Raw genomic sequence first — 27,050 nt, 5'->3', positions numbered from 1 at the left:
TGAGGAGAGTCGGCACTTGGGTTCAGAAGCTCCTCATACACCGAGGCTCACACAGAGCTTTACATTGTATAACATTTAGTATCTTGATATTGATTGATGCCATGCACAATACCTTTAACAAGATACACTATATTAGGTAGTCCAGTTTGATCTAGTGCCACACACACATTGATCATAACTTAAATCAATAATTATGCAACACACACACTGCCATAGCATTCAACCTCAGCCTTGCAAACTTAAAAATACAGCTTAAAATACTAACATACTTTATAATACCTCATAAATAACAGACCTGTTTATCAATGGACCCTGTAAATTACGGGTTATTTGGTTTTGCAAATGATTTTGCTTTTGCAAAAAGCCAAAGGAAAATTTATTTCAATTGGTAAAAAAATTTGGCTGGGAATTTCCGAAAAGGTCCCTAAGGGTTTTTTAATTTTCCGCAGCAAGAACTCCTACCTTTTTTTTTACCAGCCCTATACCCTATCAGGAAGAGGAGAGGCCCAGGCTGCGGTTCAGAGTGTCATCCAGTCGAATAGTCTCTCTTTCTAGTACCTGAGGTCGGGTGTCAGACGTCACTGCAGCCAGCGAGCGAGTAAGATTGTGTCGGAGATTAATCAGGTCATCTGTAGTGCGTGAACAGCGCTGAATGTAGCGGGAGCAATGACTACGTTCGGCATCAAGTTGAGATTTCAGTAGAGAGACCTGTGGAAACAAATGTGTTTTTTTTGTATTTCAGTCTCTTTATTAGTTTTTAACATATGAAAATTACAAGCTCACATTATAACAATGATGTCCTGGCTCAATGTGAAACATTTTAACAACTGAGTTGAAAAAAAAAGTAGGACATACCATAAACAAAAAAATGAGTTACAAGACATTTCAGATCAAACTACCATTTTTGCATTTATCAAAGAGAAACAACCCTTACAAAAAAACATTTATCAGGTCAAAGCTCCTATATCTGTTCAGAGACCGTTACCTCCTTCCTTTAAATCTTATTAGAAATGAAGTAGAACTGAGAAACAGAATGGGGGAAGTTGGGAGGGGATTTGGTGTATTTAGAGCGCTGTTGGTCAAGTTTGCTAAATAGTGGTCCTTCTGGCAATCTTGTGGATCTGAATGTGTACAATATTGGATATAAGCCCAAATACTTCTATCCGGAAAGTTTTTGCTGTTGGACAGGACCACCATATATGTTCCATCGTGCCCCTCTCCTCTAATCTACTAAAATGAGGGAAGTCAAGGGGTGATAGTGTGCTATGTGGTCAGGCAATAGGTACCATCTTTATAACATACATTTGTTTCAATTAGAGAAGAGTTCAGGCGAGACTTTCGAAACCTCCTGAGGCATCTCATTCCATTCCTCCTGTTCCCATACCTTCAAACGTGTTTTTAAATATATTTAAAAAATGGACCTAGTACAGAACAGGAGTTTAATATCAACATCTTGATGAAGCTGGATTTTGCTGCAGAACGGGTACTTTTCAGAGATAACACTTTATATCCGGAATAGAGTAAGTTCTCCAACACAGGGGATAAATCAACAGTAAAGATTAGGAATTATGTGTTTGGAAATTTATGTTTATAGAATATATATTTATGCACCAAATGGTGTATTACCTTAAAATCATTGGGTAGGGGATTCTCAGTGTACGCTGGAGGCATTTTAATGCAAACACAGAATATATGTCTGCCAAAACAAACTATACCAAGGATAGGTCAGAAGGTATGTGATGACGACACAGAATGACCCCAATGAATCAAAGTCCTTAGATAACTTATAGCCCATCCAATGTGTTCAAGGTAACTTACCTGCCTCTGGAGCTCTGACACCCTCAGCTGGTATGTGGATGAATCACCATTATCCTGGAGCCAACAAATGTCAAGAAAAATAAAGATATTATTGAAGACATTACAGAACACAAAAAATTTGCTCACATAGGTGAAAGTTTGCAAACATTTGCAGATATTTAGGAAAGCCAACACGAATATTAAAGGTGGCTCTGAACAGTCTAATCTATAGGTATTTATTATAGTTACATAGTTAGTCAGGTTGAAAAAAGACATAGGTACGGCAACCACTAGGAAAATTAACATATCCCAGATAAAAAAAAAAACATTGAACATAGCTGCTGACCTTTCAGGAAGGATGGAGTAACCGTCAGGTAAGCCTTCCTCAAATGATTTACAGCTTTATATTTTATAGGTATATAAGAAACCTATTCTGCATTAGGAAAGAAGACAGATTAGCAAAGGAACAACACTGGGCAGAGCTAAGGTGTGGCATCCCTAAAAATTTGCTCCTACTAAATTGTTAGAACAAGATTTTGTGCCGTTGATTATAAAAGCTAACATGCTAAATATATTAAAGAACATAAATTAACAATTTCAATACACAGGGCTATCATAGTTCCACCAGCTCTGCTCTTACACTAAACCCCCAATTTTATCACAGCATTGACTAAAGATAGCACATCACTGGCGGACTGCAAGCCATGTGACATAACATAGACCGATGACTGACCTCTCGAATCTTGTCTTTGGAGCGGTGAGATGGATGACCACTTATCTTGTTTAATTCTCTCCGAAGACTCCTCCGCTCACTCTCCACCTGTGTGAGATAACAAATAATAATATTTATTATAAAATATATATTTATTATATAAATATATATATATATATATATATATATATAAATATATATTTATTATAAAAGCCAAATTTCAGACCCCCCCCCCCAAAAAAAAAAAAAAAAAACACAGAAATTATGAAAGTATCCTCCAATAAACTGTGATTTTTTGTACCATTGTTTAATAGAACTCATCTTATCCTGCAGCACATTATCAACATCTACTTTTACTGTTCAGAGATTGCTGCCATGTGATGCATTCTCCATGTTGTCAAAACGGTCCTAAGACCAATCAAAACTGAATCTACTATGAAAAATGCAATGTCTGCAAAGGATGCTTCTTTGACCAAGGATTTCCTCTGAGAGATGCCAAGAGTTTTTTTTTTTTTGTACTGGAGGTAGTGAATGTACATGTTGCCATGTCTTCCCACCCAGAAGCTGCTCCACTTTAAATATTGTACTGAACTGCAAAGTATTTACATGCTCATTTTTTGTGGATATTGTACAAACCTTAGGCAAAGCAAAACAACAAATTCACTTTAATGTCTTCTTCACTAGCAGTGTATACTCCCTCCTTCCTTTGCTTTCCAAGTGTTGGTTCCCCAAGAGAAGACAAGAAGTCTAGTGTAAGCATAACATCACTCTCACTCCCCCATGTTAGGCTGCGTACACACCTGTAATAATTGTCGTTGGAAAGGATTTTTCACAATCCTTTCTAACAACAAAAGACTGCACGATGCATGAACAAGTGCTGTACATGTACATACATACAAAGCGCCATTCTGCTCTATGGAGGGTGGGGGGGACGACAGAGCCGCACCCAGCTGCTCTTTCTCTTCACTTCATTAGGATCGTTTGCCATCTGTGGATCCGCCAGGACATACGGCGAAACGATGGGACGCCGAGTGCTGTACACGCGCCAGATTATTGACTGATAACAGTCCTAAGGCAATTATCAGACGGGATAGATCTGATGTGTGTATGTAGCTTAACAGTGATGGGCAAATCACTAACACTATGATGAGGAAGGGTATTTAGTCACGTGTTCATTTATATTCATAAGTGCTGATTATTTTCCTGTTCTTAGCTACAGAAATCCAGCTAACGAAAGAAAAGGTGAGCATGTGCTGCTGCAGAGGGACATATTAAAGCCAGCAGGGACTGAGCTGATAATGCAAGAAGATCTTGTATTAGCAAATGATAAAAATCAAGTAAATAGCAGTGAGCTTTTAAGCAATTACATATCCATGGTGATAGTATTTATGTGTGCCTGCACATGTGCCTTTTATATAAAATCTATACTTCTTTCAGAATACCATACTTTGTGACAAGTCAGAGAATCAATAGATGTAGTTCATACTCACTTCCCGCAGAGTGTCACTCAGTTTCAGATTATGAATCTCCAGGGAGGACTTATCATTCTCCAGTCGAGCCACTGTTTCGTGCAGAACCTCTAACCTCTTTTGTAGACCATTACTACCTGCTGTAGGCTCATTATCTGCAGTTGTCATATTCTGCAGCATAAAAGAAATATATTTAGAAAAGTACCACACAACATCAATCAGGCATAAATATTACATTTCAATTTTTAAATTCTAAGGACTGGAAGATATAGAAAATCAATTTAAACCAACATTTAACATAACACTATTTACCAGTAAACCTGTGATTGTCCATGTAGGATAAAGCAGCAAGCTAACTGTAATACAAGCTGCCACTGCATTCTTAATTTAGAATTCCACTGCACAAGTCTTGTTATGTATACTACTAGCAAAGTGAAAACGTCTCTGTAAAAGACATCCACCAATCCCATATATTTACCTTACCTTTAACTCCCTCACAGCTCCCTGAGTATAGAAGGGCATGTGACCTGCTGCCCTGTCATGGTTCCTAGGTCCAGCAGCCAACTGGCAGGGCCAATCACTTCAGAGTTCAACCCTTGTATTGTGAACTAACTCTTCAATAACCACCCAAAAACAGATGGGTAGTTACTGAAAAGTGCCGGGTAATGCGCCTGAGTAAAAGGGGCTGGGCAGAACACTCACTTGACCAAGACAGGGAAGTAGCCGGTTTTCCCGTTTTGTCATCACAGCTATTCACTAAGCAGCCTGTGCAGGAGCTGAAAGGGAGTGAGGGATAGGACAAAACAGAATGTAAAACTTCCAGATTCAATTTTTCTCCTACTTGTCTTATAAAAACCAACACATTTTTGAGGATTAAAGAGTTCCTCAGGGCTTGGTATTGTTAAACAAAATGTGTCCTGGACTGGTAAATTAGAGAAAATATGAGCCATCTTAGTTGAAATCTGCAATGTTGATACTAATTACCCTTTAGGATCTAGTCAGATATAATCGGTCCAGTACACACTTTTTTCAGCAGTACCAAGCCCTGATGAAGGGAACCCTTTGACCCCGCAGAAGAGTCTGAAAAAAAATCAATTGGGACATTCTGCTCCCAAAACTTGCACACCCAGTCCCAACTTGAGCAAAAGAGATGACCTTTGGCCACCAGCCCTGAAAGAGCTGCCTATACATAATCATTGCTTTCACAATACTTATAACTAGTCTGAGAACACCTACTAATTTAAAAGATCCAGAGCCCTATTTTTTTATGTTTCAAAGGTTTTTTGTGTGTTTAGTTAGGGAAATTTACTTTCACTTCATGTGCCAGTAAGTAAGGAGAAAACACTCTCTTGACTCAGAAACAGGAATCCCTACTGGAAGACTTTTTCTTAAATGTTAATACAACATCTATAACACTTTTGATTAAGAATGGCTTTCCAACTATGTGCCAATGTTCTCAATAGTGTTATAATTTCACACATTTTTACCAAAGTACAGTCATTTTACCTTGTTATTTATCTTTTCAGTTTCCAGTTCCTGGGAGCTCTGTTTTCTCGAGATTTCATCAGCCTCCATCCGTCTTAGAGCAGTTTCTGTTTTTTCCAGCCTCTGTCTCAGCATCAACTCCCTCTTGGTAAATTCTTCTCTTTCACGATAAAGAGCTTTAATTTCTTCTTCCATCTCATATATTCTTATATCCTCCTTTGTGTTCTGAATGTTCATTCTTTGTTCCTTGACTTCCTCAAGCTGGTTGTCCAGGCCCTCTCTGTTGTCACCCACAAACTGCATTCCTTTGCTAGTCCCTATGTCTTCTTGTTCCAGTTTGATTCCTGTGAAATGTTCTGGGAAGTGAAACTCAGACTCAAGATTTGCTCTAGAAAATAATTCTGGGTTTACTTCTATATTTATGTGCTCCTGTGCATCTTCTTTCAATTCCCAAACAGGAACATTGCCCTCTTTCATCAAACGTTTCTTTATTTCCAGAGCTTGGGATAGCTCGATTACATTTTTTCTTAGATAGTCCTTCTCTTCCTTGACAAGTCTCTCTTTCTGTTCCATCTCTCGATCTTTGTCAGTTAGAACTTTCTGAAGTTCTATTATGTTCTCTTTCAGGTAGTTTATCTCCATTTCTGCCTGCTTTTCTTTTTCTGATCTTGCTTGAGAAAGGTCTATTTCTTTTTGTCTCAGGTATAGTCTTTCTTCTTCGTTCTTTATCTCTTTCATGCTAATTTCCTGCTCTTTATCTAACTGTACTTGTCTGAGAGCTCCAATTTGCTCATCCCTAAATATTAATTCTTGCTCCATCACCACTGTTCTTTTCTCCTTTTCCACAAGAGCCTTTGAAAGTTCTGCTATTTCACGTCTCAGTTCTGCCTTTTCCTCCTGACTAAATCTTTCTTTGTCTTTGAGCTCTTGTTCTCTGTCTTTTAAGATCTGTCCAATTGCTTCATTGGCTTCTTTCATGGATTTTATTTCATGATTTGTCATCTGGGAGTCTGTCTCCTTTTTTCTTAAAGTCTGAGAAAGTTCTGCTACTTTTTGCCTCAGTGAGTTATTCTCATGCTCATTCCTTATGGATAATTCTTTAATCTCTTTCTCTTTATTTGTTAGAGTTTGTCTCAATTCTTCTAGTTTATTTCTTAAAGATGTCATCTCTCTATTAGCATTCTCCACTTCTCCATCTTTTTCCAGTAAGGTCTGTGATAGTTCTATAACTTTCTGACTCCAGGCTCTCCTTACCTCTTCATTGTCGCCTACTCTTGCAAATTCTTCATTTTCTTTACTTAACAGGACTAATTTAAGCTCTGCTACTTTATCATGAAGGGCTTTTATCTCTTGTTTTGAGTTCTCAGTTACTTGTTCCTTCTCGAAAACAGCCCAAGAAAGGTCATCTAGTTGCTGCTGCAGAGACCTCTTGTCTGCATCATTCTGTCTTTTTTCCTGTTCTAACAACCGCTCTGTATCTGCTATGACATGTCTGAGTTCTTCAACTTTTTCTCTGAGAGATTTGGCATCTTGTGCATACTGATTGGCTTCTATCTCCTTATTTAGTAGAGTTTGGGCTACATCATTTGCTTTCTCCTGCAGAGACCTCTTTTCTTCCTCATTCTGTCTTTTCTCTACTTCTATATCTTGTTCCTTAGCAATAAGAGCTATCCTAAGTTCTTCAATCTTTTGTCTAAGAGTTGTTAACTCAAGTTTTCTTTCATCAGCTTCTTGCTCTTTCTCTTGAAGGGACTGCAAAGCATCTCTCAACTGTTGCTTTAAGTTCTTCTTTTCCTCTTCGCTCTGTCTCTTCTTCTCCTCCATCACTTTTTCTTTATCGACCAGGACTTGTCGCAGTTCTCCAATCTTCTCTCTGAACAATTTTACCTCTAGTTTTGTTTCAGTTGCATCTTGCTCCTTTTCTGCAAAAGCTTGCGACATGTCTCTCACCCTTTGTTTCAGATTTCCCTTTTCTTCTTCCCATTTTTGCCTCTCTCTCTTTATATCTTGCTCTTTTTCTACTAGGGATAATCTGAGTTCTTCTACCTTGTTTCTCATAGACATCATTTCAAACCTTACTTCCTCTACATCTCTCTCCTTCTGCGTTAGAGACCAGGAAAGTTCAGTAACTCTCTCCTGTAGTGCGTTCTTTATTATCTCACTTTGCTTCTCTTTTTCCTTAACCAACTCTTCTTTGTCAAGTAAAGCTTTCCTCAATTCTCCTATCTGTTTGTTTAATGTTTTTACTTTCAACTCTTTCTCTTCCTCTTCTATTTTTTGTTGTATTAACGATTGGTTAAGTTCTGTAACTTTCTGTCTATGATATTTTTGATCTTCTACCATCTTGGTCTCCATCTCCAACAGTTCCTTTTTTTTGTCTACTACAAATTTCTCAAGCTCTTCTATCTTATCTCTTAGTAAGGCCATCTCGACATTCTTGATCTCAGACTCTTGCTTCATATCTGCTATGGATTGTGAAAGGTCTGTAAATTTCTGCCCTAATACTGTCTTTTCTTGTTCATTTTCTCTTGCCTTCTCTTTCACATCTTGCTCTTTGTTTAGCAATTCTTGTTCAAGTTCTGCTACCTTTTCTCTGAAAGTTTGTATGTCAAGTTCTTTGTCCTCTATTTCTTTTTCTCTTTTCCTTATAGCTTGGGAGAGTTCCAATACTCTTTGTTTCAGAGCTGTTTTGTCTTCCTCCATAAGTTTTTCCTTCTCGTTCATGTCTAGATCCCTGCCCATTAATTTTTGTCTAAGTTCTTCCATCTGTTCCTTCATATTCTTTAGATCAAGTTCTTTCTCTTGCAACTTCTTCTTCTTATCTGTTAATTCCTGGGAAAGCTGAGAAATGGTCTGCCTTAAAGAGAACTTCTCCTGCTCATTCTGTAGTGCCCTATTTTTTACTTCTTCTTCTTTTAATACATGCTTCTTTATAGTTTCTTTTAAAGATCTCACCTCATTTTCTGCTTTGTCTAGCTCCTGTTCCTTATTTTCGAAAGCCTGTGATAAATGTGAAACTTTTTCTAATAAATTGTCACTCTCCCTCCTTTCTTCTTCTCTTTGCCATTCCTTTTCTTTGATAGCTTTCCGAAGTAACTGCAATTTCTCTGTTAGGCTTCCATCCTGTGCTTCCCACCTCTCCAAGATGGATGGAAAAAGCTCGCTCATCCATTTCATCAATGCAGTTCTCTCTTCTTCTGCATTTGATGCAACAAAGCTTTTATCAGTTAGATCTTGGGTAAGTTTCTCCACTTGTTTTCTCAGTGCATTTATGTTTTCTTCTTTCTCTTCATTTTGAATCTCTTGCTCTGTCAGTATTTGGGAAAGTTCTGCTACTTTCTGTTTTAGTGTCATAACGCTTATACTGTTCTCGATCTTTTCCTTTTCAATTTCTCTCTCCTTCTCTTGTAGAACATGTTGATTTTCTTTTATTTCTTGCTTCAGTTCAGCTACATATTCCTCACTCTGTTGTTCCTGAATGTCCTTTTCCTTTAAAATCTGCAAAAGTTGTTTGATATTCTCTGTTAAAGAACCGCTTTCTTTTTCAAACTGCAATCTCTTTTCCTCCAATTTAAGCTCCTTGTCCAGCACGGACTGTGACAGTTCTTGCTCCCTCTCTCTCAAAGACTTATTTTCACTCTCCATTCGTTCTCTCATTTGTTCTCGCTCTTCCAAAGCATCAGAAAGTTGGCTTTGCAACTCTTTCTTTTCTCTTTTAAGATTTTGAATTTCCCTTGAGAGTCTTTCCTTTTCTCTGACACTCTGTGAAAGCTCTTCAAGCTTCTCATTTTGACCTCTACGCTCTATTTGAGCCTGTTCTTCCAACTCTTCAAGTTGTTGTTCTTTCTTCTTTAGAATCTGAACTTGTTCTACTATTTTCTCTCTCAAATTCTTTATGTCTTTTTCCATCCGTTCCTGCAAATTTTCTTTTTCTTCCAGAGCATCAGAAAGTTTGTCTTGTAAATATTTGTTTTCTCTCTTAAGAACTTTCATTTCATTTGAAATTCTCTGCTTCTCTTTAAGAGTTTGTGAAAGCTCTTCTAGCTTCTCATTTTGGACCCCGCGATCTCTCCTTGCTTGTTCCTCAAAAGCTTTGAGTTCCTCCTCTTTCTTTTTCAGGTTCTGAACATATTCAACTATTTTTGCTCCTAGACACTCTTCTTCCATCCTAGCCTGTTTTTGTACAGATTCTATCTCAGACTCCAGACGCTTGACTGTTGTTTGTGCAATGGACCTCTCTTTCTGGATTTCCTCTAAGTTCTCTTTCAATGACATAATATCATTTTTCTGTTGTTCGATAACGGTTACCTGATATTCTCTTGTTTGCTGGCTCTCCTGCAGAGTCCCTTGCAAAGATGCATAGGCAGCATCTCTTTCTTTCAAGGTGCTGTTTTGCACCTCCAAATCGCGTATCAGAGTCTCTTTTTCCTTTTCAGCAGATAAGACAGTCCCTTTCAGCACTTCTATATTGTCATCCCTTTCTTGTATCTTCTCATTCTGGGACTGCAGTAGAATGAAGTATCTCTCCTTTTCCTTAAAACACTCTTGGAAGGTCTCCTTTAATGATGCCAGATTTTGGTCACACTGTCTTTTTGTTAGTATCAGATCATCTTTCTCAGATTCACACTCCACAAGTCTTTCTCGTAGAGACTCAATCAAAGAGTCCCTTTCTTCTAATGACAGAGATTGCTGGGCTAATTCTTCTGTCAAGTTCTTAATTTCATTTTGTTGCTCCTTCAAGCGGTTTTCTAATTCTTTTATTTCCCTATCCCGCTCTTCCAAAGTTTGCTGTACAGCATTAACCATGCCCTCTCGCTCTATTTGGCATTGCTGCAGACGATCTAAAAGAGCTGTCTGCTCCTGCGTTGACTCTAAATTTGCAACAGATAGCTGCTCTAAAAGTCTTTCTTTTTCTACATTGAATACTCTAAGATTCTCATTTATAGCATGAATTTGTTGTTCTCTCTCTATGACAAGCAGGCGGCATCTTTCTTCTGCTCTCAGAGCACTTTCTTTCAAACTTTCACACTCTTCAAGTCTTCTAGCTAGAACAGAGAGTTGCTCTTCAGTCTTTTTAGTACATTGGATCTGTTCTTGTAAGGCACTGGCAGTTGTCTCTCTCTGCTGCTGGCTCAGGAGCACAGTCTCTTTTAATGTTTTGATTTCACGTTCTTTTTCCTGAACTGCCACGCGGAGCTCTGCTGCTAAAGTCAATGCAGTCTCCTTTTCTTCACTGCACTCTTGAATATTTTCTCTAAGCTCCTTAATCTGCTTGTCTCTCTCTTCTAATGTGATAGCTTGCTTTGACAATGCTGTGAGAGTGCTTTCGTTTTCTTCCTGACACTCAGTTAAAGTCTGTTTTAGAATTTCCATTTCACGGTCCTGTTCGTTCTTTAGAAATTCTTGGCGCTCCAAGATTTCCAAAGCATTCTCTTTATCGCACTGGATCTTTCTAAGACTTTCTCTGAGCTCAGAAGTTTCAGACTCTGTTTGTCTCAGTGAATTATTTACTCTTTCAAGTTTAGTTTGGAGATGTTCTGCTGCTTGTCTTTCTTTTTCCAGTTTATCAGCTCGTTCTTCGGCAGCCTGTCGTGTGGACCTTTCATCCTCTAGATATCCTTTCATAGTGCCCAATTCTTTCTAAAATAAATGTAAGACAGTAGGGAATATACTGGTAAATAATTTTAGGGGGGTTATAATTTTAAAACAGTCAAAGTATTTAATATTCCAGTGAGTGATGAATTAAATAAGGGTAATATAAAGATAATTCAAGTATTTACAATGGTTGTATTTAAAGAAAAGCTAAAGATTTTAAAAAGCAAAATTTCAGATTAAAGACTCTGCTAAACCAGTTTAATGATTCAGAAGGAAGACTGTGTCAGTGCAATGTAGACTTTCAGTCCCCATGTCCAGTCAACAAGCACAAAGTTAATGTTTTTTTGTAATAAATCATTTAAAGCCAACTTTATACAAAATATACAGTTAATCGCAAACAAAATTACCTGATTTATAAAGAGATACAGTTATCAAAAACCATTTTAATGTGTCAGCTCTTTGTTTACAAGCTACAATAGTAGCATTGTAAGTATATTGTGTGATTTAAAGTGTACCTAAACTCAAAGTTTTTACTTTACATAAAAGGGAAGACAAATTTTTTAATTACACCCTTTTTGCAACACCACCATTTCCAGGCTTGTTTTCTGCAGCAATCAAGACTTAATAAGAGCCCAGAGCTTTCTGGGATTCCTAAGTCACACCTCCTGGGAGGCTTAGGCATGGCAGAAGGGGCATTTTCTTCACTAAGGGGAAAGATATGCCAATATCACGCATGCGTAGTGAGATCAGTTCTCTTTTTTTCCACCTGCGCAGTGCGAGATCGGGTGACACAACCTAAAGACTGAAGAAGAAGACAGAAGATGATAGTGCACGGCGCTTCCTTCGTGCCAAGAGGAAGAAAAATTCCAGGACAGCATGGGAACAGAACGAGGGAGGGTCCAGCACAATCAGCAGATCTGCAGGATTGAAGTTAATTGTGTTTTTTTTCCTCCTTTAAGTGTATGCAAAGCAAAAGAATTTACTCAAGGTTTGAAAAAAGTAGGATAGGATGAAAACCTCTGTCTGGTTTTTATTGCCTTCTCTGTCCATGCTAGTGAGATATACTTGATATTTTTGTCCACGTGATTATAATCTATGGTTCAGAAAATGATGGGAAATTTAAAATAATCAAGGTGGAACAGGATGTGAGGAGAAATCTTTCAATGAATAAACTTGTTCTAGTCAGAAGTCGGATGGAGTGGGTATCCTCTCATTTCTGCCTGCATTTTCTATTCTAAGCAAAAAGTTTTGGTGTTACAAACATGTTAAATCATGTGCAGGGTTCTGTACAGACTCCTAATAAATATATAAAATATAATATATAAAATGTAATTTAAAATATAAATATAAATTCAATTTATTTTAATTCACCTGGAATTGCTCTCCTCTTGCCCTTTCTATCTCGTACTCCTCTTCTAGGTCAGAGAGTCTCTCGGAGAGTGCGAGAATCCTCTTGTGTGATGTCTCCTGTTCGGCATATAGCAGAGTAACTTCATCTGTAAAAAAAAAAAAAAAAAAAAAAAACCTGGTGAAATCAAACAGCATAAGCTACTTTTAAAAAAATATTTTTAGCCTGGTAATCCAGAACAGGGACTGTATATTTGGCTTCATATTTTATTGGGGATAGTTTAATTTCTCCTGTATGTATAACTGCTCCAAGAAAATACATTTTTACACATACATTTTACTCAATTTAAGACCACACTCTACTACACTTATCCACCTGCATACTGACTAAACAATGTTCCGTTCTCACCTTGCACTGTCTTCTTGGACTGAGTGACCATTGTAACCTCCATCTCCAACTGGCTGCACTTTATCTCCAACTGAGAGTTTAGTTCCTGGGCAGTAAAAAGAGCACCCTCAAGTGACTCCTTCACTGACCTAAGAAAAATTCATAAAACACAAACAGGTTATAAGGAAAATCTTATATGGTTGTTTGCGGAGACAGATACATTGGCTTTATGTGCTGAGAACCCATATCCCATTTAAGTGAATCAAAACAAAAAACAACACCAAGGGGGACTCTATACTAGACCTTTATATTCATAAATGTTTCAAAATGTCAACAAAAAAGATAACATAAAAAAATATTAATATATTATATAATATTTTATTTAATTTAAAATTAAAAGGCCTATCCTTGTTAAAGAACTTCCTGGTATAGTGTTACAAAAATATGTTTATGCCCAGTTGTGCATCTTTGTTGTCACCCTGTCACATGTGCTTCTGGTTAAATATAAAAGCGGCTGTTTACACATTGCGCAGGTATGTTAACATTGCAGTGTTGTTACCAGCCATTCCAGAGGCCAATCCAGAGCAGCAATGTAAAGCAGATGCTGGAGGAAGTGCATGTAGACAAGAGAAGACTTAAGATGATAGGGGAGATCAGCAAAACTGAGAGGCAACTGCTTATGATACATAGTGCTTTATTTTAGACAGAGGAGTCTGTTACTTACTGGACATCGCTAAGCTTCTCCTTCAGGTCATGACATTCCCTCGCTGTGACTTCCAGCTGAAGGCTAAGTGTAGATTTCTCCAGATTCAGAGTCTCAGCATCCTGATATAATCTGCCCTGTTCCATTGTCAGGCTGTCTCTCTCCTATTGTCAGAAGGTAGAAATACAAGACACACACAGCTAGAATTATAACCTGACATATCTCCCTCTGTAATGTCCTACAGAGCAGCACTCACAATAAAAGATGAGAAGTCAACCAATCAGGGTTCTGTAAGTCTCCACATTGCGGTCAACCTAGAGTCTCTTTCCCACCTGTGTGTTGGGTAAAGCACTAAAAACACAAGGCAACAGGTTTCCAAAAAAGTTTTGACTAACACCCTAACACAACACATTTAAAACTTGTATACAATATAAAAGACTAGTAGAGTACAGATTTAAACGATCTTTGCTTTACGAAATAAGTCAGTTGTGGCCCAGGCAAAATGCAAGGGCACTTTACACAAAGATAAATCATGCTAAAAGCATGTGCATTAACACAGCATAGGGGTGAAAAGGCCATAACATGACAAATGAGGATACAGCACAAGAATGGCCTCATCAGTGTCCCCTGCTCATCTGTTGTCCAATCACAGGCTTGGCCTGGGCCTACTAGTACAATTAAAGAACTTTTTGGACCAAAATGTGCAGGATACATTAGTGACATGAGGGGGAGGGGGCAGAACTGAACCACAGAGGAGAACTAATTGCAACATTCTGAAAATTCCTCAGGCAGTAGTAATTCTATAAGTGAATATCATTGGCACGGGCAACATGACCATTTTAATCATTATTTTAAAGGAAACTACAATATGTGGATTTCTTATCATTTACATTTTTTTCTTATACTATTTAGATACCATTTACATTTATCATTTTACAAAATAACATTTAATACAGGGTGCAGTCAGAACACTAGATTCCCCCAGGACTGTGGGTATTCAAAATACTTGGGATATATTGGGAATACTCTCGGGATAAGACTATTCTAAATGCAGGAAGAGTAGAAGGGGGTAAGACACTCATGAGTCATTTAGTTGTGTGAAAGCCTAAGCTATAGATCTTTCTGGGCTATGTACACACGTCAGATGATTCTTCTCCGAGACGACCGACCGCAATGGAAGTCAAGGGAGGACAGTGCAGCAGGGTGCCGCTCTCTCGTTCTGCCCCCTCCCCTCTCCATAGAACAGAACAGCACTGTATGTACAGCTCTCGTTCATTCATCTTTCGATCTTTTGTCGCTGTAGAGGATCGTGAACGACAAAAATCTAACGTGTGTACGTAGCCTAAGAACAGGTTTCTTTTTAGCAAAATAGACAGAACTACAAAAAGGCATGTGCATTATACAACACATAGAGGTAAAAAGCCATAGCATAACATGACTTTACAGATTACATTTGAGCTAATAATATTTCCTGTCAGAGCAAAAATATCCTGAAATAATCAGCTATCATGGTAATGTCATCAATTATTCACCTGTCTGAGCTCAGCCTGAAGTCTGTCTCTCTCTGCCTGCACATATCTCAGTTCAGTTTCCAGGCTCTCATTGGCAGTCTCACTGTTTTGCAGTAGAAGCTGTCTCTTGGTGATTTCTGCTCTCTCCTGCTCATGCTCTGTCTCACACACTTGCAGGTGCTGGCGAGCTACAATAAGTTCTCTCTCTAAATCCTGCAGCATATCCCGCATGGACTCCACTTCTTTCTCCTTCTGCAGAGGAAAACACAAAACAAGAGATATCAGCATAATTCACGAAGTCTATAAACTCTTTTAAAGCCTTTTTTATCTTTGACTGAAAAGCGGGTTTCCACATTTCCTTTAATACAATGGTATGTATGGATAAAAACAAAAAACATACTATAACATGTAATTTAGAAATAAACATTTAATACACCACCAATTTAAATCAATCATAATATAGCTTGAAGTAACAGTGAAAGAAAATAGAATAGTATATGCCAATCATAACTGATATAGCCATTGCAAATAAAGACATGGAAGGGGGTTTTCCATTCTTTGACTGCATGTTCTAAAAGGAGCTGAAAATCAATGTTCTCCCAGCCCCTTTTAGCCAAGTGCACCACCCAACACTTTTCAGTGACCAACCGGCTTTTTTTTGGTGGTTACTGAGGAGTTGGGTCACAATATTGGAGCTGTCACCCGCCTACAATTTCTTCCCTCCCAGCTCATGAAATTTTCTGGGTTGAACACTAACCAGATAATATTTATTTGCCCATATTTTTAACTGCTATTTTGTTTTAGTCCTGAAGGTTAAAAAGAAAATATGTACAAAACATTAGACATACCTTTTAACCTAGTGATTATGATCATGGTTTACGGCCCATTCATAGACACCTTTGTGTTGCAGTAGTAAAGTGCGTTTCCACAATGAACCACAACTCCTAACACAGTAGCAGACAATGCACCTACACTTCAGTACATCAAGCAGTATGAGCATTATGGTGCACTGTGTCAGGAAAAAATGTGTATGCTCATTTGGTGTACATTGTGGCACACTGGTAGGTCATTCAAAATGCAACGGTGTGACACATCACTAAAATGTGAAAGGGACCTTGAAATGTGAAAGGGAACAACATTCAATTGCATTGACTCCATGGCTTGGAGTAATTTACTTGTTGGAGCAGGCTGTTCAATTCAACTTTATCCAAAGACAGTGCTTGATTTAGGTCCCCCATTTTAGTCACGGCATCTTGAAGATCTTCTAAATCCTTCTTCTGTCGGTTTTGCTCTACAAGTAGATCAGCAATCCTTTTCTCTGCCTGAGGAACATGAAAGGGTTATCTTTATACAAGTAAATTTAGGCTTATCTTTAGCCCATAATGTTTACTTCTTCATCCATTCCCAGGTAAATTACATATCTTATTTCTCACACTTTAAATAAACTTTCATCCAAGACCATTTACTCGAGGTGCACATCTACCATTAAGGATATATTGGGGTCGTTGATTAAAAGCACTGGGAAAGTGCTCATCCAGTCAGAACTATTTATTTTTTTCTGAGTTAGGCTACCTTGTAAAGAGCATTCTGTAATCCAGCATTTTCATCACGGGACAGGTCAAACTCAAGACGAGTGCGCAATAGATCCTCACGCAACAACACAACATCATGGAGAAGATTTGAGCGTTCTGACACAATGGCATCAAGTGACTGTTGGCTAAAGATGAAGAAGAAGAATAAGAGTTACAAACAGAAAAGACACTACTATAAATATAGTTTTCAGATGATTGTATGAGGCTAAATCTATACTATATGCCCAAATGCCTGTGAACACCTGGCCATCACCCCTTCTTGGATAGTCCATTCCAAAACAGAGAATATTATGGAGTTCGCCATCTGTTGGGAAAGTAATACTACAGACTATAGGAGGTGAGAATCAAAAGAATGCCTAATCAAAATCAAAATTTTTAAAAGGATTTAATAGTTAATGTATTTGTATTCATTTTCATTATTTATTTGTATTCATATGTATTCACCACGTGAGAATAAATCATAATTCACTTGGAAACTTCCTCAATGTCCTCTCTATTCCCACTCAAAAAACCAGGCTGAATGTTGACTCTGCAACAACCTTTAGCTGAACACATAACTGCAGGGCAGGGCATCCCCTGCAATAATACCTTTCTTCAACTGGATGTCCTTAGTCGTGTTAAATAAATGTCGTACTAGCGTCATTCAACTCCAAAGACTAAGGATATATAGTGCATGCAAGGCAAATGAATGGCAAAATTTACCTGTAGTATATTGCAGTACTTACTGGCTTTCTCGCAGTCTTTGTTCTATGTGATGTAAGCGAGACTTCTCCTCCTCCTCATACCCCTTTAGATGGGATCTTAGAGATTCTACCTCTAGAGAGCAGCCATCCAACTGTGACTGGACGGAAACCAATTCCTGCTCTAGCTTTTCAGCATGGTGCTTGCTTGACTCTAACTCATGTATAGACGACTCGAGTTTTAATTTCATCAAAGTCACTTCTTGCTCAGAAGCCTCCAGGCGGCATCTCAATGAACTTACTTCCTGTTCTGATGCTTCAGCAAGGCTTGCCAATGATTTAACTTCAAGCTTTGATAGTTCCAACTGTGACTTAAATGAATTTACCTCTTCAGTTGCCAACTGAAATCTCTCCTTTTCTTGATCTGAGTGCTCCCTTTGTGGCATGACCAAGGTCCCTTTTTGTGCCATTGCCAAGTTAATTTCCTGTGATGGAGCTTCTAGCTGAGATGTCCTTAAGTTCATTTCCTGTTCTTTTTCCAGTTGCAACCTCAGTAAACTTGCTTCGTGCTTTGCTTCTTCAAGGTTTTCCCTTAATAAGTTAACTTCCTGTCCAGTTGTCTGTAGCTTTGAACTCATCATATTTACTTTATGTTCTGCTTCTTTAAGTTGTTCCCTCATCAAGTTACTTTCCTCATGAACGTTTTCCAATTGTAACCTCATTAAGTTTGAATTCTGTTCCGAGTCCTTTAGTTGTGTCTTTAGCAAGGACACTACCTGTTCTGATGAATCTAGTTGAGATCTCAGCAAATTCACTTCTCCTCCTGATGTCTCCATGTGGGTCCTCAGCAAGTTTGCGCCTTCTTCTGCAGTCTTAAGCTGTGATCTAATAGACGTTAGTTCCATTTCCAACGTTTCTACGTGAGATCTGTCCAAATCATGCTGTGATGACTCCATATCTAAGTTAATGGACTGCTCCTTGGATCTAGAAGTCTCATATGATGACTGAACATCCTTCAATTCCATCTTTGCATCCATGGTACTCTCTTCCTCTGCTTTCTCCACTGATTTCACCCCAGGATCCCATCTAACTATGAGATAGTTTGGGGGTTCTGGTCCTCTATGTTGTTCCTGCAACCTCCATGAGATAAAGGAGGAACATGATTTTTGAAGAAGGCAGGAACATCTTGTCCATTCAGCACGCACAGCAGATAAATCTCTGTCAGAGATAAAATTACAGTTACCTTGTAGAATTATGTTTCAGCACCAAATGAAAAAAAAAGATTTTAATCAAAGGGCTCTCAAAAACGCGGTCTGTGTTTTGTGTGCGTTCTCAGGAGGCTACATTTATAGACAGTATAAAAAATACACTAGGTCAGTGTACAGTACTGAAAAAATGGTGATGGTGATTTTACCTGTGCTCTAGAAAAGTATACTGATGAAGGCTCCAGTGGCCACTTAAATAATAAATACACCCTAACCTCAACTGAGGAAACGCTCATGGGGCTTCTCACATTCCTTTTATTTCTTCTTTCAACCTATTCCCAGGGCCTATTCAAACCACCAGCGATGGAAAGCATTGTGATGCAGCTTTGCAGGCATCTAATATACATGAATAGTTTTTAATGTGCCTAGTTTATAATATTGCACTCCATTGGTGTTCTCTGGTGAAAATGGCACATGCACTGCTTCTTTCCAGTGCACTGAAATGTACTACACTGCATCGTATGATGAATTAGATAGAGCAGACCCCCCATTAAAGATCTGCATCCCTTCCAGCCCCCTTTCCCCAATGCAGTGAAACATCACTGAACAGAAACCCATGGCTGCTTATTGAAGTCTTTCTGATCAGTACCAAGCATGCCATGTGCACTCCCAATTATTTCTTTAGCATTAGCTGAGGTAATACTCCTATCCCATACTACCTTTAATTTACTGCACAACAAATCATCCATCAAATTCTACTTTGTAAAAAATAAATGAACATTAAAAAATATATTTTTTTAGCTTCTGGCTCTCTTACTCCACAAAGCGCGCATGAACCGAGCCAAGTAAATTCTCACAAGATGTTGTGCTTTGTGCTCAGTGATATCTCAATGAATCAAAATGGGTGAGTATAAGTCTGAGAAGGTGCTGCAAAAAAAAAAAAAAAAAAACGCTGATGTAAAAATAAATGATCCAAAGTGTGGTTACAACTTTAAAAACCTGCTAAAAGGAAGTTTGAAAATAAATCTGTTTCAAGAAATGTATGCAACTAGGCAATAAATCATCACTCTGAAACTTCCCAAAGTCTTGCTTACTTTACTGCACAGTTGAGCGATTTTTGTCTCTTACCTTTCTGTTGCAGTTTTCAGTTCCCGAAAAAGACGATGAAATGAGACGACTTCAGTCCACAGACGCAGGAGGCGAGAGTGCTCCCCTTGTATCCGGTTGGTGCACAGCTGTAATGGCCAAAACACAGCTCAAATAAAGAGAAATCTAATAGACCACAAATACAAAATTTCTGTTGAACAATCAGATTTTAGACCTTATCGTGGCTGAGGTTTATTATTATGATGTTTGTTTTGTGCATCACTTCATTTTTATATATTTTTTTTTAACTAATTTGTGCCACGCACCTCATGATAATCCCACAAGCAAAGTGGCCCTCACATCTCCTGCTGGTCTCTCTCCCGCTGGTTTTCCTATGCATCATTAAAAAATATAAATAAGGCTGCCAACCTTTCAAATTTATGTACGCAAAATATTTTTTTTTTTTCCTGACAGCTATAATCTAATCTAACATACACATATCAACTGATCCCAAGTGATGGACTTTGTAGCAGTCATTCATAGATGACAAATCCTAGCAAATCAGACATCCCACACATGTTTGGAAATGTATACAATTTACTGTATGAAGTCACATCATGTAGAAACATGGTATTTCACATCCAGCTCCTCTCCACCTGCTGCTACTCCCCTGATGCTATTGCCAGCTGTCAAAATGGCAGCCTTGAATTGCTTTGTATTACACAGCAGAGGTGACTGTGAAGATGCAGTGATTCCAGTGAAAAATACCACTTCTAGATAGCCTTTAAATGTCATTGAGTAAATACAGTACTGTTAAATTACAGTTACTATTTCATTCATATAAAAAAACTAAGGTCAAGCTAGCCTATTTACTGGCCCCTATTTAACTCATACCTCCTTCTCCAGTTCCCATTCTCTTTCCTTTCTCTTCAGTTCTTGTATGGCTTCTGACCAATCATCTGTCAACTTCTGTAGATCTTCCCCTAGCAATCTGTTGGCTTCCTGTGTGTGCTCCAAGTCCTCTCTTAGCAATGAATTTGTGGCAGCGAAACTCTCACATCTGTAAGTAGAAACAAATGAGCCCCACTCAGATGCTATTTCTAGTTTTGCAGTCATGTCCCCAATTTTGACCTACTGACCAATAAAGTAAAATGAACATAGTATCTGATATTTTCTTACCTTTGCTGTTCCTCCTCCAGTCTAAGCAGAGCTTTCTCTAACTCTAATTCTCCACGGCTCTGTGAACAAATGTAAGGAAAAACAACGTGGATTGATTACATTTATTTATTGTATCTATACAGCCCTGACATATCGTTATTTTTCAAAGGTCCAGTTATACCTGTCCATGTCCTACAATGTTCCTACAACTGTCACAGGATAGTGTTCTCCACAGCCCCTTTTAGCTGGGCGTACCACCCGGAACTATTCAATAACCACCTGGCTGTTTTAGGTTGGTTACAGAAGAGTTCGGTCACAATACAGGGGCTACCACCCACCTACAATTTCTTCCCGCCCAGCTTAAAAAAAATCTGGGTTGAACACTGCAGAAGAACACACACATTAGTGTTGGTGGGATAATAGTTAGGTAGAGGGTGCTAGAACACTTAAACCCAATGAAGCAACCAGGTTAGACACTAGGTCGAACATACAAGGGCTATATAAAGCTTGGCTTGAATCTCAAATGAGCTTAAAGGGCAAAAAGAACAAAAAACAAAGCTTGGCACTTTCCAATTTAAATCTAAAATATTTTATTGGAATGTATTTGGATAAAAAAGCAAAGTGGGGCACATACAAACTTCAAACAGACCATGTCAAAGTTAGAGTAAATTTAGAAACAAAGAAATGTAGGGTGGAACTTATACAGTAAGTTTGCCGACTTTCCCCCACCTAGCAAAACCTCACCTCTTTTTTTTCCACTAATTGTATCCACTTTACTGTCAGTACTGGAACATCCCCAGATAAGTATGTTTATAGCCAAATCTCTTTTCTAGATTCTGATATAGTAGGAAAGAGTTAGGCTACATACACACGTTAGATTTTTGTCGTTGCAAAGGATCTTTCCAACGATAAAAGGCTGAAAGATGCATGAATGAGAGTGGCACCCCGCTGCACTCCCTCCCCCCCTCATTTGTTTTATGAACGTTCAAAAATCCACCAAACGGATGTCGGACAAGCGCTTACCATCCGATACCAGCCCTGAAGAGATAATAGGATGAGAATGATCTGATGTGTGTACGTAGCCTTAGAGACCCGGATTTATTATGTTTTTTATGTGTGTGACTTAATAAGACTAAACTTCTCTGATTAACCATTTCCCCTGTAAAAGAAAATGAGGGAATCCAAAATGTTACAAAAAAAAAAGGTGAGGGAAAATCTTTCAAAGGGGACCCTTGTGGCAACTGTCAATATTTAGATTTCCTCTGGCTTCCTGTTGCATCTTTGGGACAGAAAGTAACAGGAAATTTAACAAAAAAGGCAATTAAATTGAAAGGGATTGTAATTTTTCCCAATGCTTTCCAACAGTTGGATGAAATAGGAAGTTTTCTTACAATTACAGTTATTACAATTGCTCTTTATAAGTGAATGGTAGAGTCTGGCAGCATTTACATTCCTCCCATTATCCTTAGCCAAGCTAAAAATGCATATGTAGGGACTGGCTGACCCAAAAACAGCCCAGTGGAAGGTTAAATCAGACTGACATGGACTGAGAATCCACCTCCGTCCATTTCTACTTACCTGGGTTAACTCATGGCTCTGCTGCAGCTCCTGGTAACGATTTCTGTACTGGATAACCTGAAACAGAGTAATTATAGAATTATTTATAATCAAAATACACATAATACTATATACAATTCAAAACAGCTTGTTTATAGGTAACATTGAAACTACTTTTTATTTTGTTTTATCGCCCCTTTCCACAAAATCTTTTACAAGGGTTTGCTAGAAGGCAATGCAACACTGAACAGGGTACAAGTCACTGGTAAGAGCTTCATAGGAATGCTGACAGTGAAAAGAAATTGGGTATTACCAGTATAGGCCACCAGCAGCCCACAAAATGGGCAGAATAATGGACAGTGTACAAAGGAACATTGTCCTTTATTTTTCTGATTGGAGCTCCTGCTATTATTAAAAACAGAGAACAGGGTACTTTCCAAACAAAAATGGTCTTTAAGCTTTCCCTTTTCACCTAAAATAGTTCCCTACAATAAAACCCTATGTTTGAGTCAACGCCAGAAATTCTGAGGTTTACTAAATGTACAATTAAAGACAATTTACTGAATATGCACATATTGGTAAATATTCTGACAAGGTTTCTTTCTTCTAAACCACAACACAATGTTGATACCCAGATGTTGCTTTCACTTACCAAAAGGACCAAAATAACCTAACAAATTGCTGAACTTTCTTTTAGGTAAGTATATTATTAATAATATATTATTATTCAGGATTTATATAGTGCCAACATATTACGCAGCGCTGTACATTAAATAGGGGTTGCAAATAACAGACAGATACAGACAGTGACTTAGGAGGAGGAGAGGACCCTGCCCCGAAGAGCTTACAATCTAGAAGGTGGGGAAGTATCACACAATAGGAGGGGGATATGGAATGGTGGGTAAAGTAGTTTGGGTTTAGGAGACAGAAGAAGACAGGTAAGCAAGAGATGAGTGAACTATTTGTACAGATAATGCATAGTTAGATTTATTAAATACACAAACAGTAGATATTTATTATCTACTATCTATCTATATATATATAGACAAACATTTGTTCTAATTGCATTTATTAAAATAATGTACCTGTTCCGACTTACATACAAATTCAAACCTACAGTCCCTATCTCCTATGTAACCCGGGGACTCCTTGTATGTTAACAATATTTTCTACTTATATATACAGTGCATCAGCGTAAAGTCAAGATTTGACTGGATTTTGAGTACTGACGCATTTTGCCGGTTTAGGCTTCTTCAGGGGATTTAGAGACAGCCAGTGACAGCACATGTTATTGAGAGTGATCTGCTGACATGAAATAGAATAAGGAGAAATGTTAGTATGCAATGAAGAGCAAGTTAAGGTGTTCCAAAGTCCTAGATTGGGGTCTATCATCAGGTTAAAGGGGAATCAGGGTCCATACTAATGGGAATGATAGTGTATAGAGCACCCAGGAGTTGAAATTCAACTGAATAGCGTTTTAGTAGCAGCATGTTATCTTCTGACAGGCAGAGGTAAGCATATAGCAGAAGGAAGGTGAGCACCACCTCTTGTAATATGGGGAGGGGGCAGTGACAGGTGACCATGCACTAATGTACAAAAACGACCCTGGTTTGTACTCCAAGGGATATTCAGTAACAATCTCCTGTGCTTTCAACTTTTTCCCAGGTACTTGACAAGCTCCTATATCTCCACTCTGGACTTATATTTGTGCCGCGATCAATTGAAACCTCTTTTCTACACACAACTCTGTTTCATTTAACTAATTATCAGATGGGGAAAAAGAAACGGCAGAACCAGTGACCATTTGGGTATGTATGCATATGCCTTTGGTTGTTATGATTATTACACAGTATTTATATAGAGCCGAAATACTACGCAGCACTGTACAAAGTCCATAGTCATGTCACTAACTGTCCCTCAAAAGGGCTAACAAACTAATGTCCCTACCATAGTCATATGTCATCATTGTCTAAGGACAACTTTGGGGGGAAGCCAATAACCTAACTGAATGTTTTTGGAATGTGGGAGGAAAGCAAAGTACCTGGAGGAAACCCACGCAAACACAGTGAGAACCTGCAAACTCCATGCAAATAGTGTCCAAGCTGAGATTAGAACCTGGGACCCAGCGCTGCAAAGGCCAAAGAGCTAAGCTCTGAGCCACGCTCTGTCTTGGGGTTTTCTGAATGCCAATAATTAAATCACATGAAAGAATAAGATTCATTTCACGGAATTGTAATGTTCTATTACAATAACACTTGCAGGGGGTGTGAATACTTTGCACAGGAACTGTACATATGAATTCACATCTAGATGGGGATTCTATTGAATGGTTTGTGAAGGTTCAGGTCTCAGGTTATGACTAATCTGTCTTGTCTTGTTCTTATGTCTATTTCTAGGAAATGAAAAAAATTTCACACCTTCGTTCATCGAAGCTATTTGCATGCACATACTGGGAGGCCTTGATGTAATAAAGCTCAGTAAGGCTGATAAGATAGACCCCAGATAAGGGAATCCGGGTGACTCTGCAAAGAAAGGGAATATAAGGGAAACTGGGTGCAAAAATAAGGGAAACTGGGTGAAAGATAACAAAATCTGTGTGATTCTGCTAATCTGGAATTTATCTGGCCCAGAATTAAAAACATTTGCCAATTAATAAAAAATGATTTTTTTGACATCTATTCCAGGTGTTTTGGATTGTCCAGGTTTTCCAGTGATAGTCTATCTTCTCTAGTATTGGAGAACTTTAACCTCCTTGCAGTTAAGCCCGACCTTCGCTCGGGCAAAAAAAAACTGCAAGGATGGTACAATTTAAAAAAAAATTTCATGAAAAACAGTGGATCACTTTTGGTACAGAAATCTAGACCTCAGTGTAACGCTTAGGTGGTTAATAAATCAGGTCCAATGTTTATATATAGTTCCATAGTGAACCACCAGATCCAATCACCTTTGTCTGAAGCTTCTCCACCAGCACCGCCTGCCTCTTCTGCGCTTCCAGAGAGCTCTGCAGCTCCCTCTGCAGAGCCAGCCAATCCCGTCCAAGCTCCGCCCCCTGCGTCATTGTCATGTTATTGTAAATAGATTCCACCTGCATCCAAGGACAACAAAAGGATAAATGTATACATTATTTTACATTTTATGCCACATTGGTATTATAAACCAACGGACAAGAATAGTCCTAATAAATGTATTTTGGGAAAGCGCAGAGGAGAAAGAATGCTAAGGAGTACAGAACAGAATGTACCCAGATTGTGAAACTTTTTAGATCTCACGAAGGGCTGCACAGTGTTCTATAATGACAGAAAAGCCCCCTGCACTATAATGTATACAAAGTGAACCGGAACCTGTACAGTATATGATTGTATTTACATTGCAGTGTTCTCCCGGCCATGTTTAGTTGGGTGCACCACCCGGCAGTTTTTGGGAGGTTTTGGGTCACAATACAGGGGGTGCCACCTGCCTTCAATTTCTTCTCACCCAGCTTGGCTGAACACTGCATTGTTCTAACAAAAAGCAAAAAGACTTTTAAAACAAACCCCCATTGACCTTTAGAGCTGCAGCATTGTGCTATAATTAATTCTGAAAATTCATAACTGAGATACCAAAATCACAGCTCCCCTCCTAGTAATTTATATGGCAGCAGAGACCTAAAGTAAACCCAAAACAAAAAAAAATTCACTTACCGCGGCCATCTACTCTCTGTGCTTCCTCCCACGTCACCCAACGCAGGTGCGAGATCGGGTGACGTAGATGGGAAAAAACTTGCTGATCTCACTGTGAGATCATCAATTTCTTTCCTTTTTGGGGAAAGGGGTCCTTGTGCAGAATGAGCAGCCAAGAGCCTCCTGGGATGCATGAAGTAGGTATCAGTGCTTCCATTCACTCTCGATCGCTTTTAAAAAAAAAAGGGTGTTGCACTTAAAAAAAACACAAACAGAATTCTTCACCCTACATAAAAGGGTTGTCTACCCTTTTATGTAAATTGAAAACTCTGAGTTCAGGTACACTTTAGGAGGTCTTCCGGCCTTCTAATGACAGCACATGGCAGGCGCTCTAAACAGAACATAACTTCAGAGTCTCTAATGTGAACTTTGAGGATGAATTGCAATATGAGTGGATACAAAGGTCAGCAAGGATGCACAGGGCTACATTTACATCTGTGTGGTATAACAATGCACAGTGATACTTATGACTTTTTCTATGGAGCGTATGAGTGAGATCGAGCATTTGTAATGTTTTACATTGGAGGAAACCCCTTTGACGTTGCATGCCCTTTCTTGGGGTCCTGGCTGCTCCTTCTGCGCATGCCCGAACTTAAGCATACGCAGGAGCCTTTTTTTCACCAGTCACGTGATCATAACGCCTCCGCCTGGGCTGCTAATCACGTGACTTGTGTTATGTATACAGCGGGGTGGCCCTGGTATGTGTGTATGTATGTGCTGATCCCCCCGATCTCCACACATTACAAGCAGCCTGAAGTCCCCATAACCTGCTGACTGTTCCTGGTGTTGTTACATGTTACACCGGGTCTTGGTGATGTGAAGGCCCCCTGTGAAGATGTCACTCAAGGCCGGCACTGTATAGAGAACGCAGGCAGAATTAGAGGCCCACTCCCAATACCCGGCTTTCCGGTGTCGCTCCCCCCGCCCCAGTCTCTCTCACCCCATTTTTGAATCTCCCTCCTCACAGCGCCTCACGGCCCGGAGCTCCGTCACCTCAGACCTCTTACTGACCAACCACTTCCTGCCCCGCCATCACGTGACCGCCG

The 27,050-nt window shown here is 38.9% G+C and overlaps 1 protein-coding gene across 4 annotated transcripts; it reads right to left on the bottom strand.

The window, feature by feature from the left end:
• Positions 1 to 434: 434 nt before the first annotated feature.
• LOC140339430 (uncharacterized) lies at positions 435 to 27,050 on the bottom strand. Of its 4 annotated transcripts, XR_011922440.1 has the most exons (20): positions 26,945 to 27,050; positions 25,966 to 26,174; positions 25,230 to 25,370; positions 22,307 to 22,363; positions 20,750 to 20,808; positions 20,465 to 20,630; positions 19,613 to 19,719; positions 17,325 to 18,497; positions 16,580 to 16,724; positions 16,183 to 16,329; positions 15,029 to 15,259; positions 13,518 to 13,660; positions 12,815 to 12,942; positions 12,430 to 12,554; positions 5,485 to 11,103; positions 4,000 to 4,149; positions 2,531 to 2,617; positions 2,144 to 2,230; positions 1,819 to 1,872; positions 628 to 708 (listed from the first exon to the last, which is right to left on the bottom strand). XR_011922440.1 is itself a non-coding variant. In XM_072424138.1 (19 exons), the coding sequence occupies exons 2-19, from the start codon at positions 25,972 to 25,974 to the stop codon at positions 490 to 492; spliced, it is 8,760 nt and encodes a 2,919-aa protein (XP_072280239.1). In that variant the 5' UTR covers positions 25,975 to 26,174; positions 26,945 to 27,050; the 3' UTR covers positions 435 to 489. The 4 variants fall into 4 exon arrangements, 3 of the variants coding, with proteins under 3 accessions (XP_072280239.1, XP_072280240.1, XP_072280241.1); XM_072424138.1 differs by lacking the exon at positions 2,144 to 2,230 and having other exon boundaries at positions 435 to 708; XM_072424139.1 differs by lacking the exons at positions 2,144 to 2,230; positions 25,966 to 26,174 and having other exon boundaries at positions 435 to 708; positions 26,945 to 27,049.

This window comes from Pyxicephalus adspersus, chromosome 10, assembly GCF_032062135.1.
Source record: "Pyxicephalus adspersus chromosome 10, UCB_Pads_2.0, whole genome shotgun sequence".
Taxonomy (NCBI): Eukaryota; Metazoa; Chordata; class Amphibia; order Anura; family Pyxicephalidae; genus Pyxicephalus; species Pyxicephalus adspersus.
This window is presented reverse-complemented; position numbering and strand designations above follow the sequence as displayed.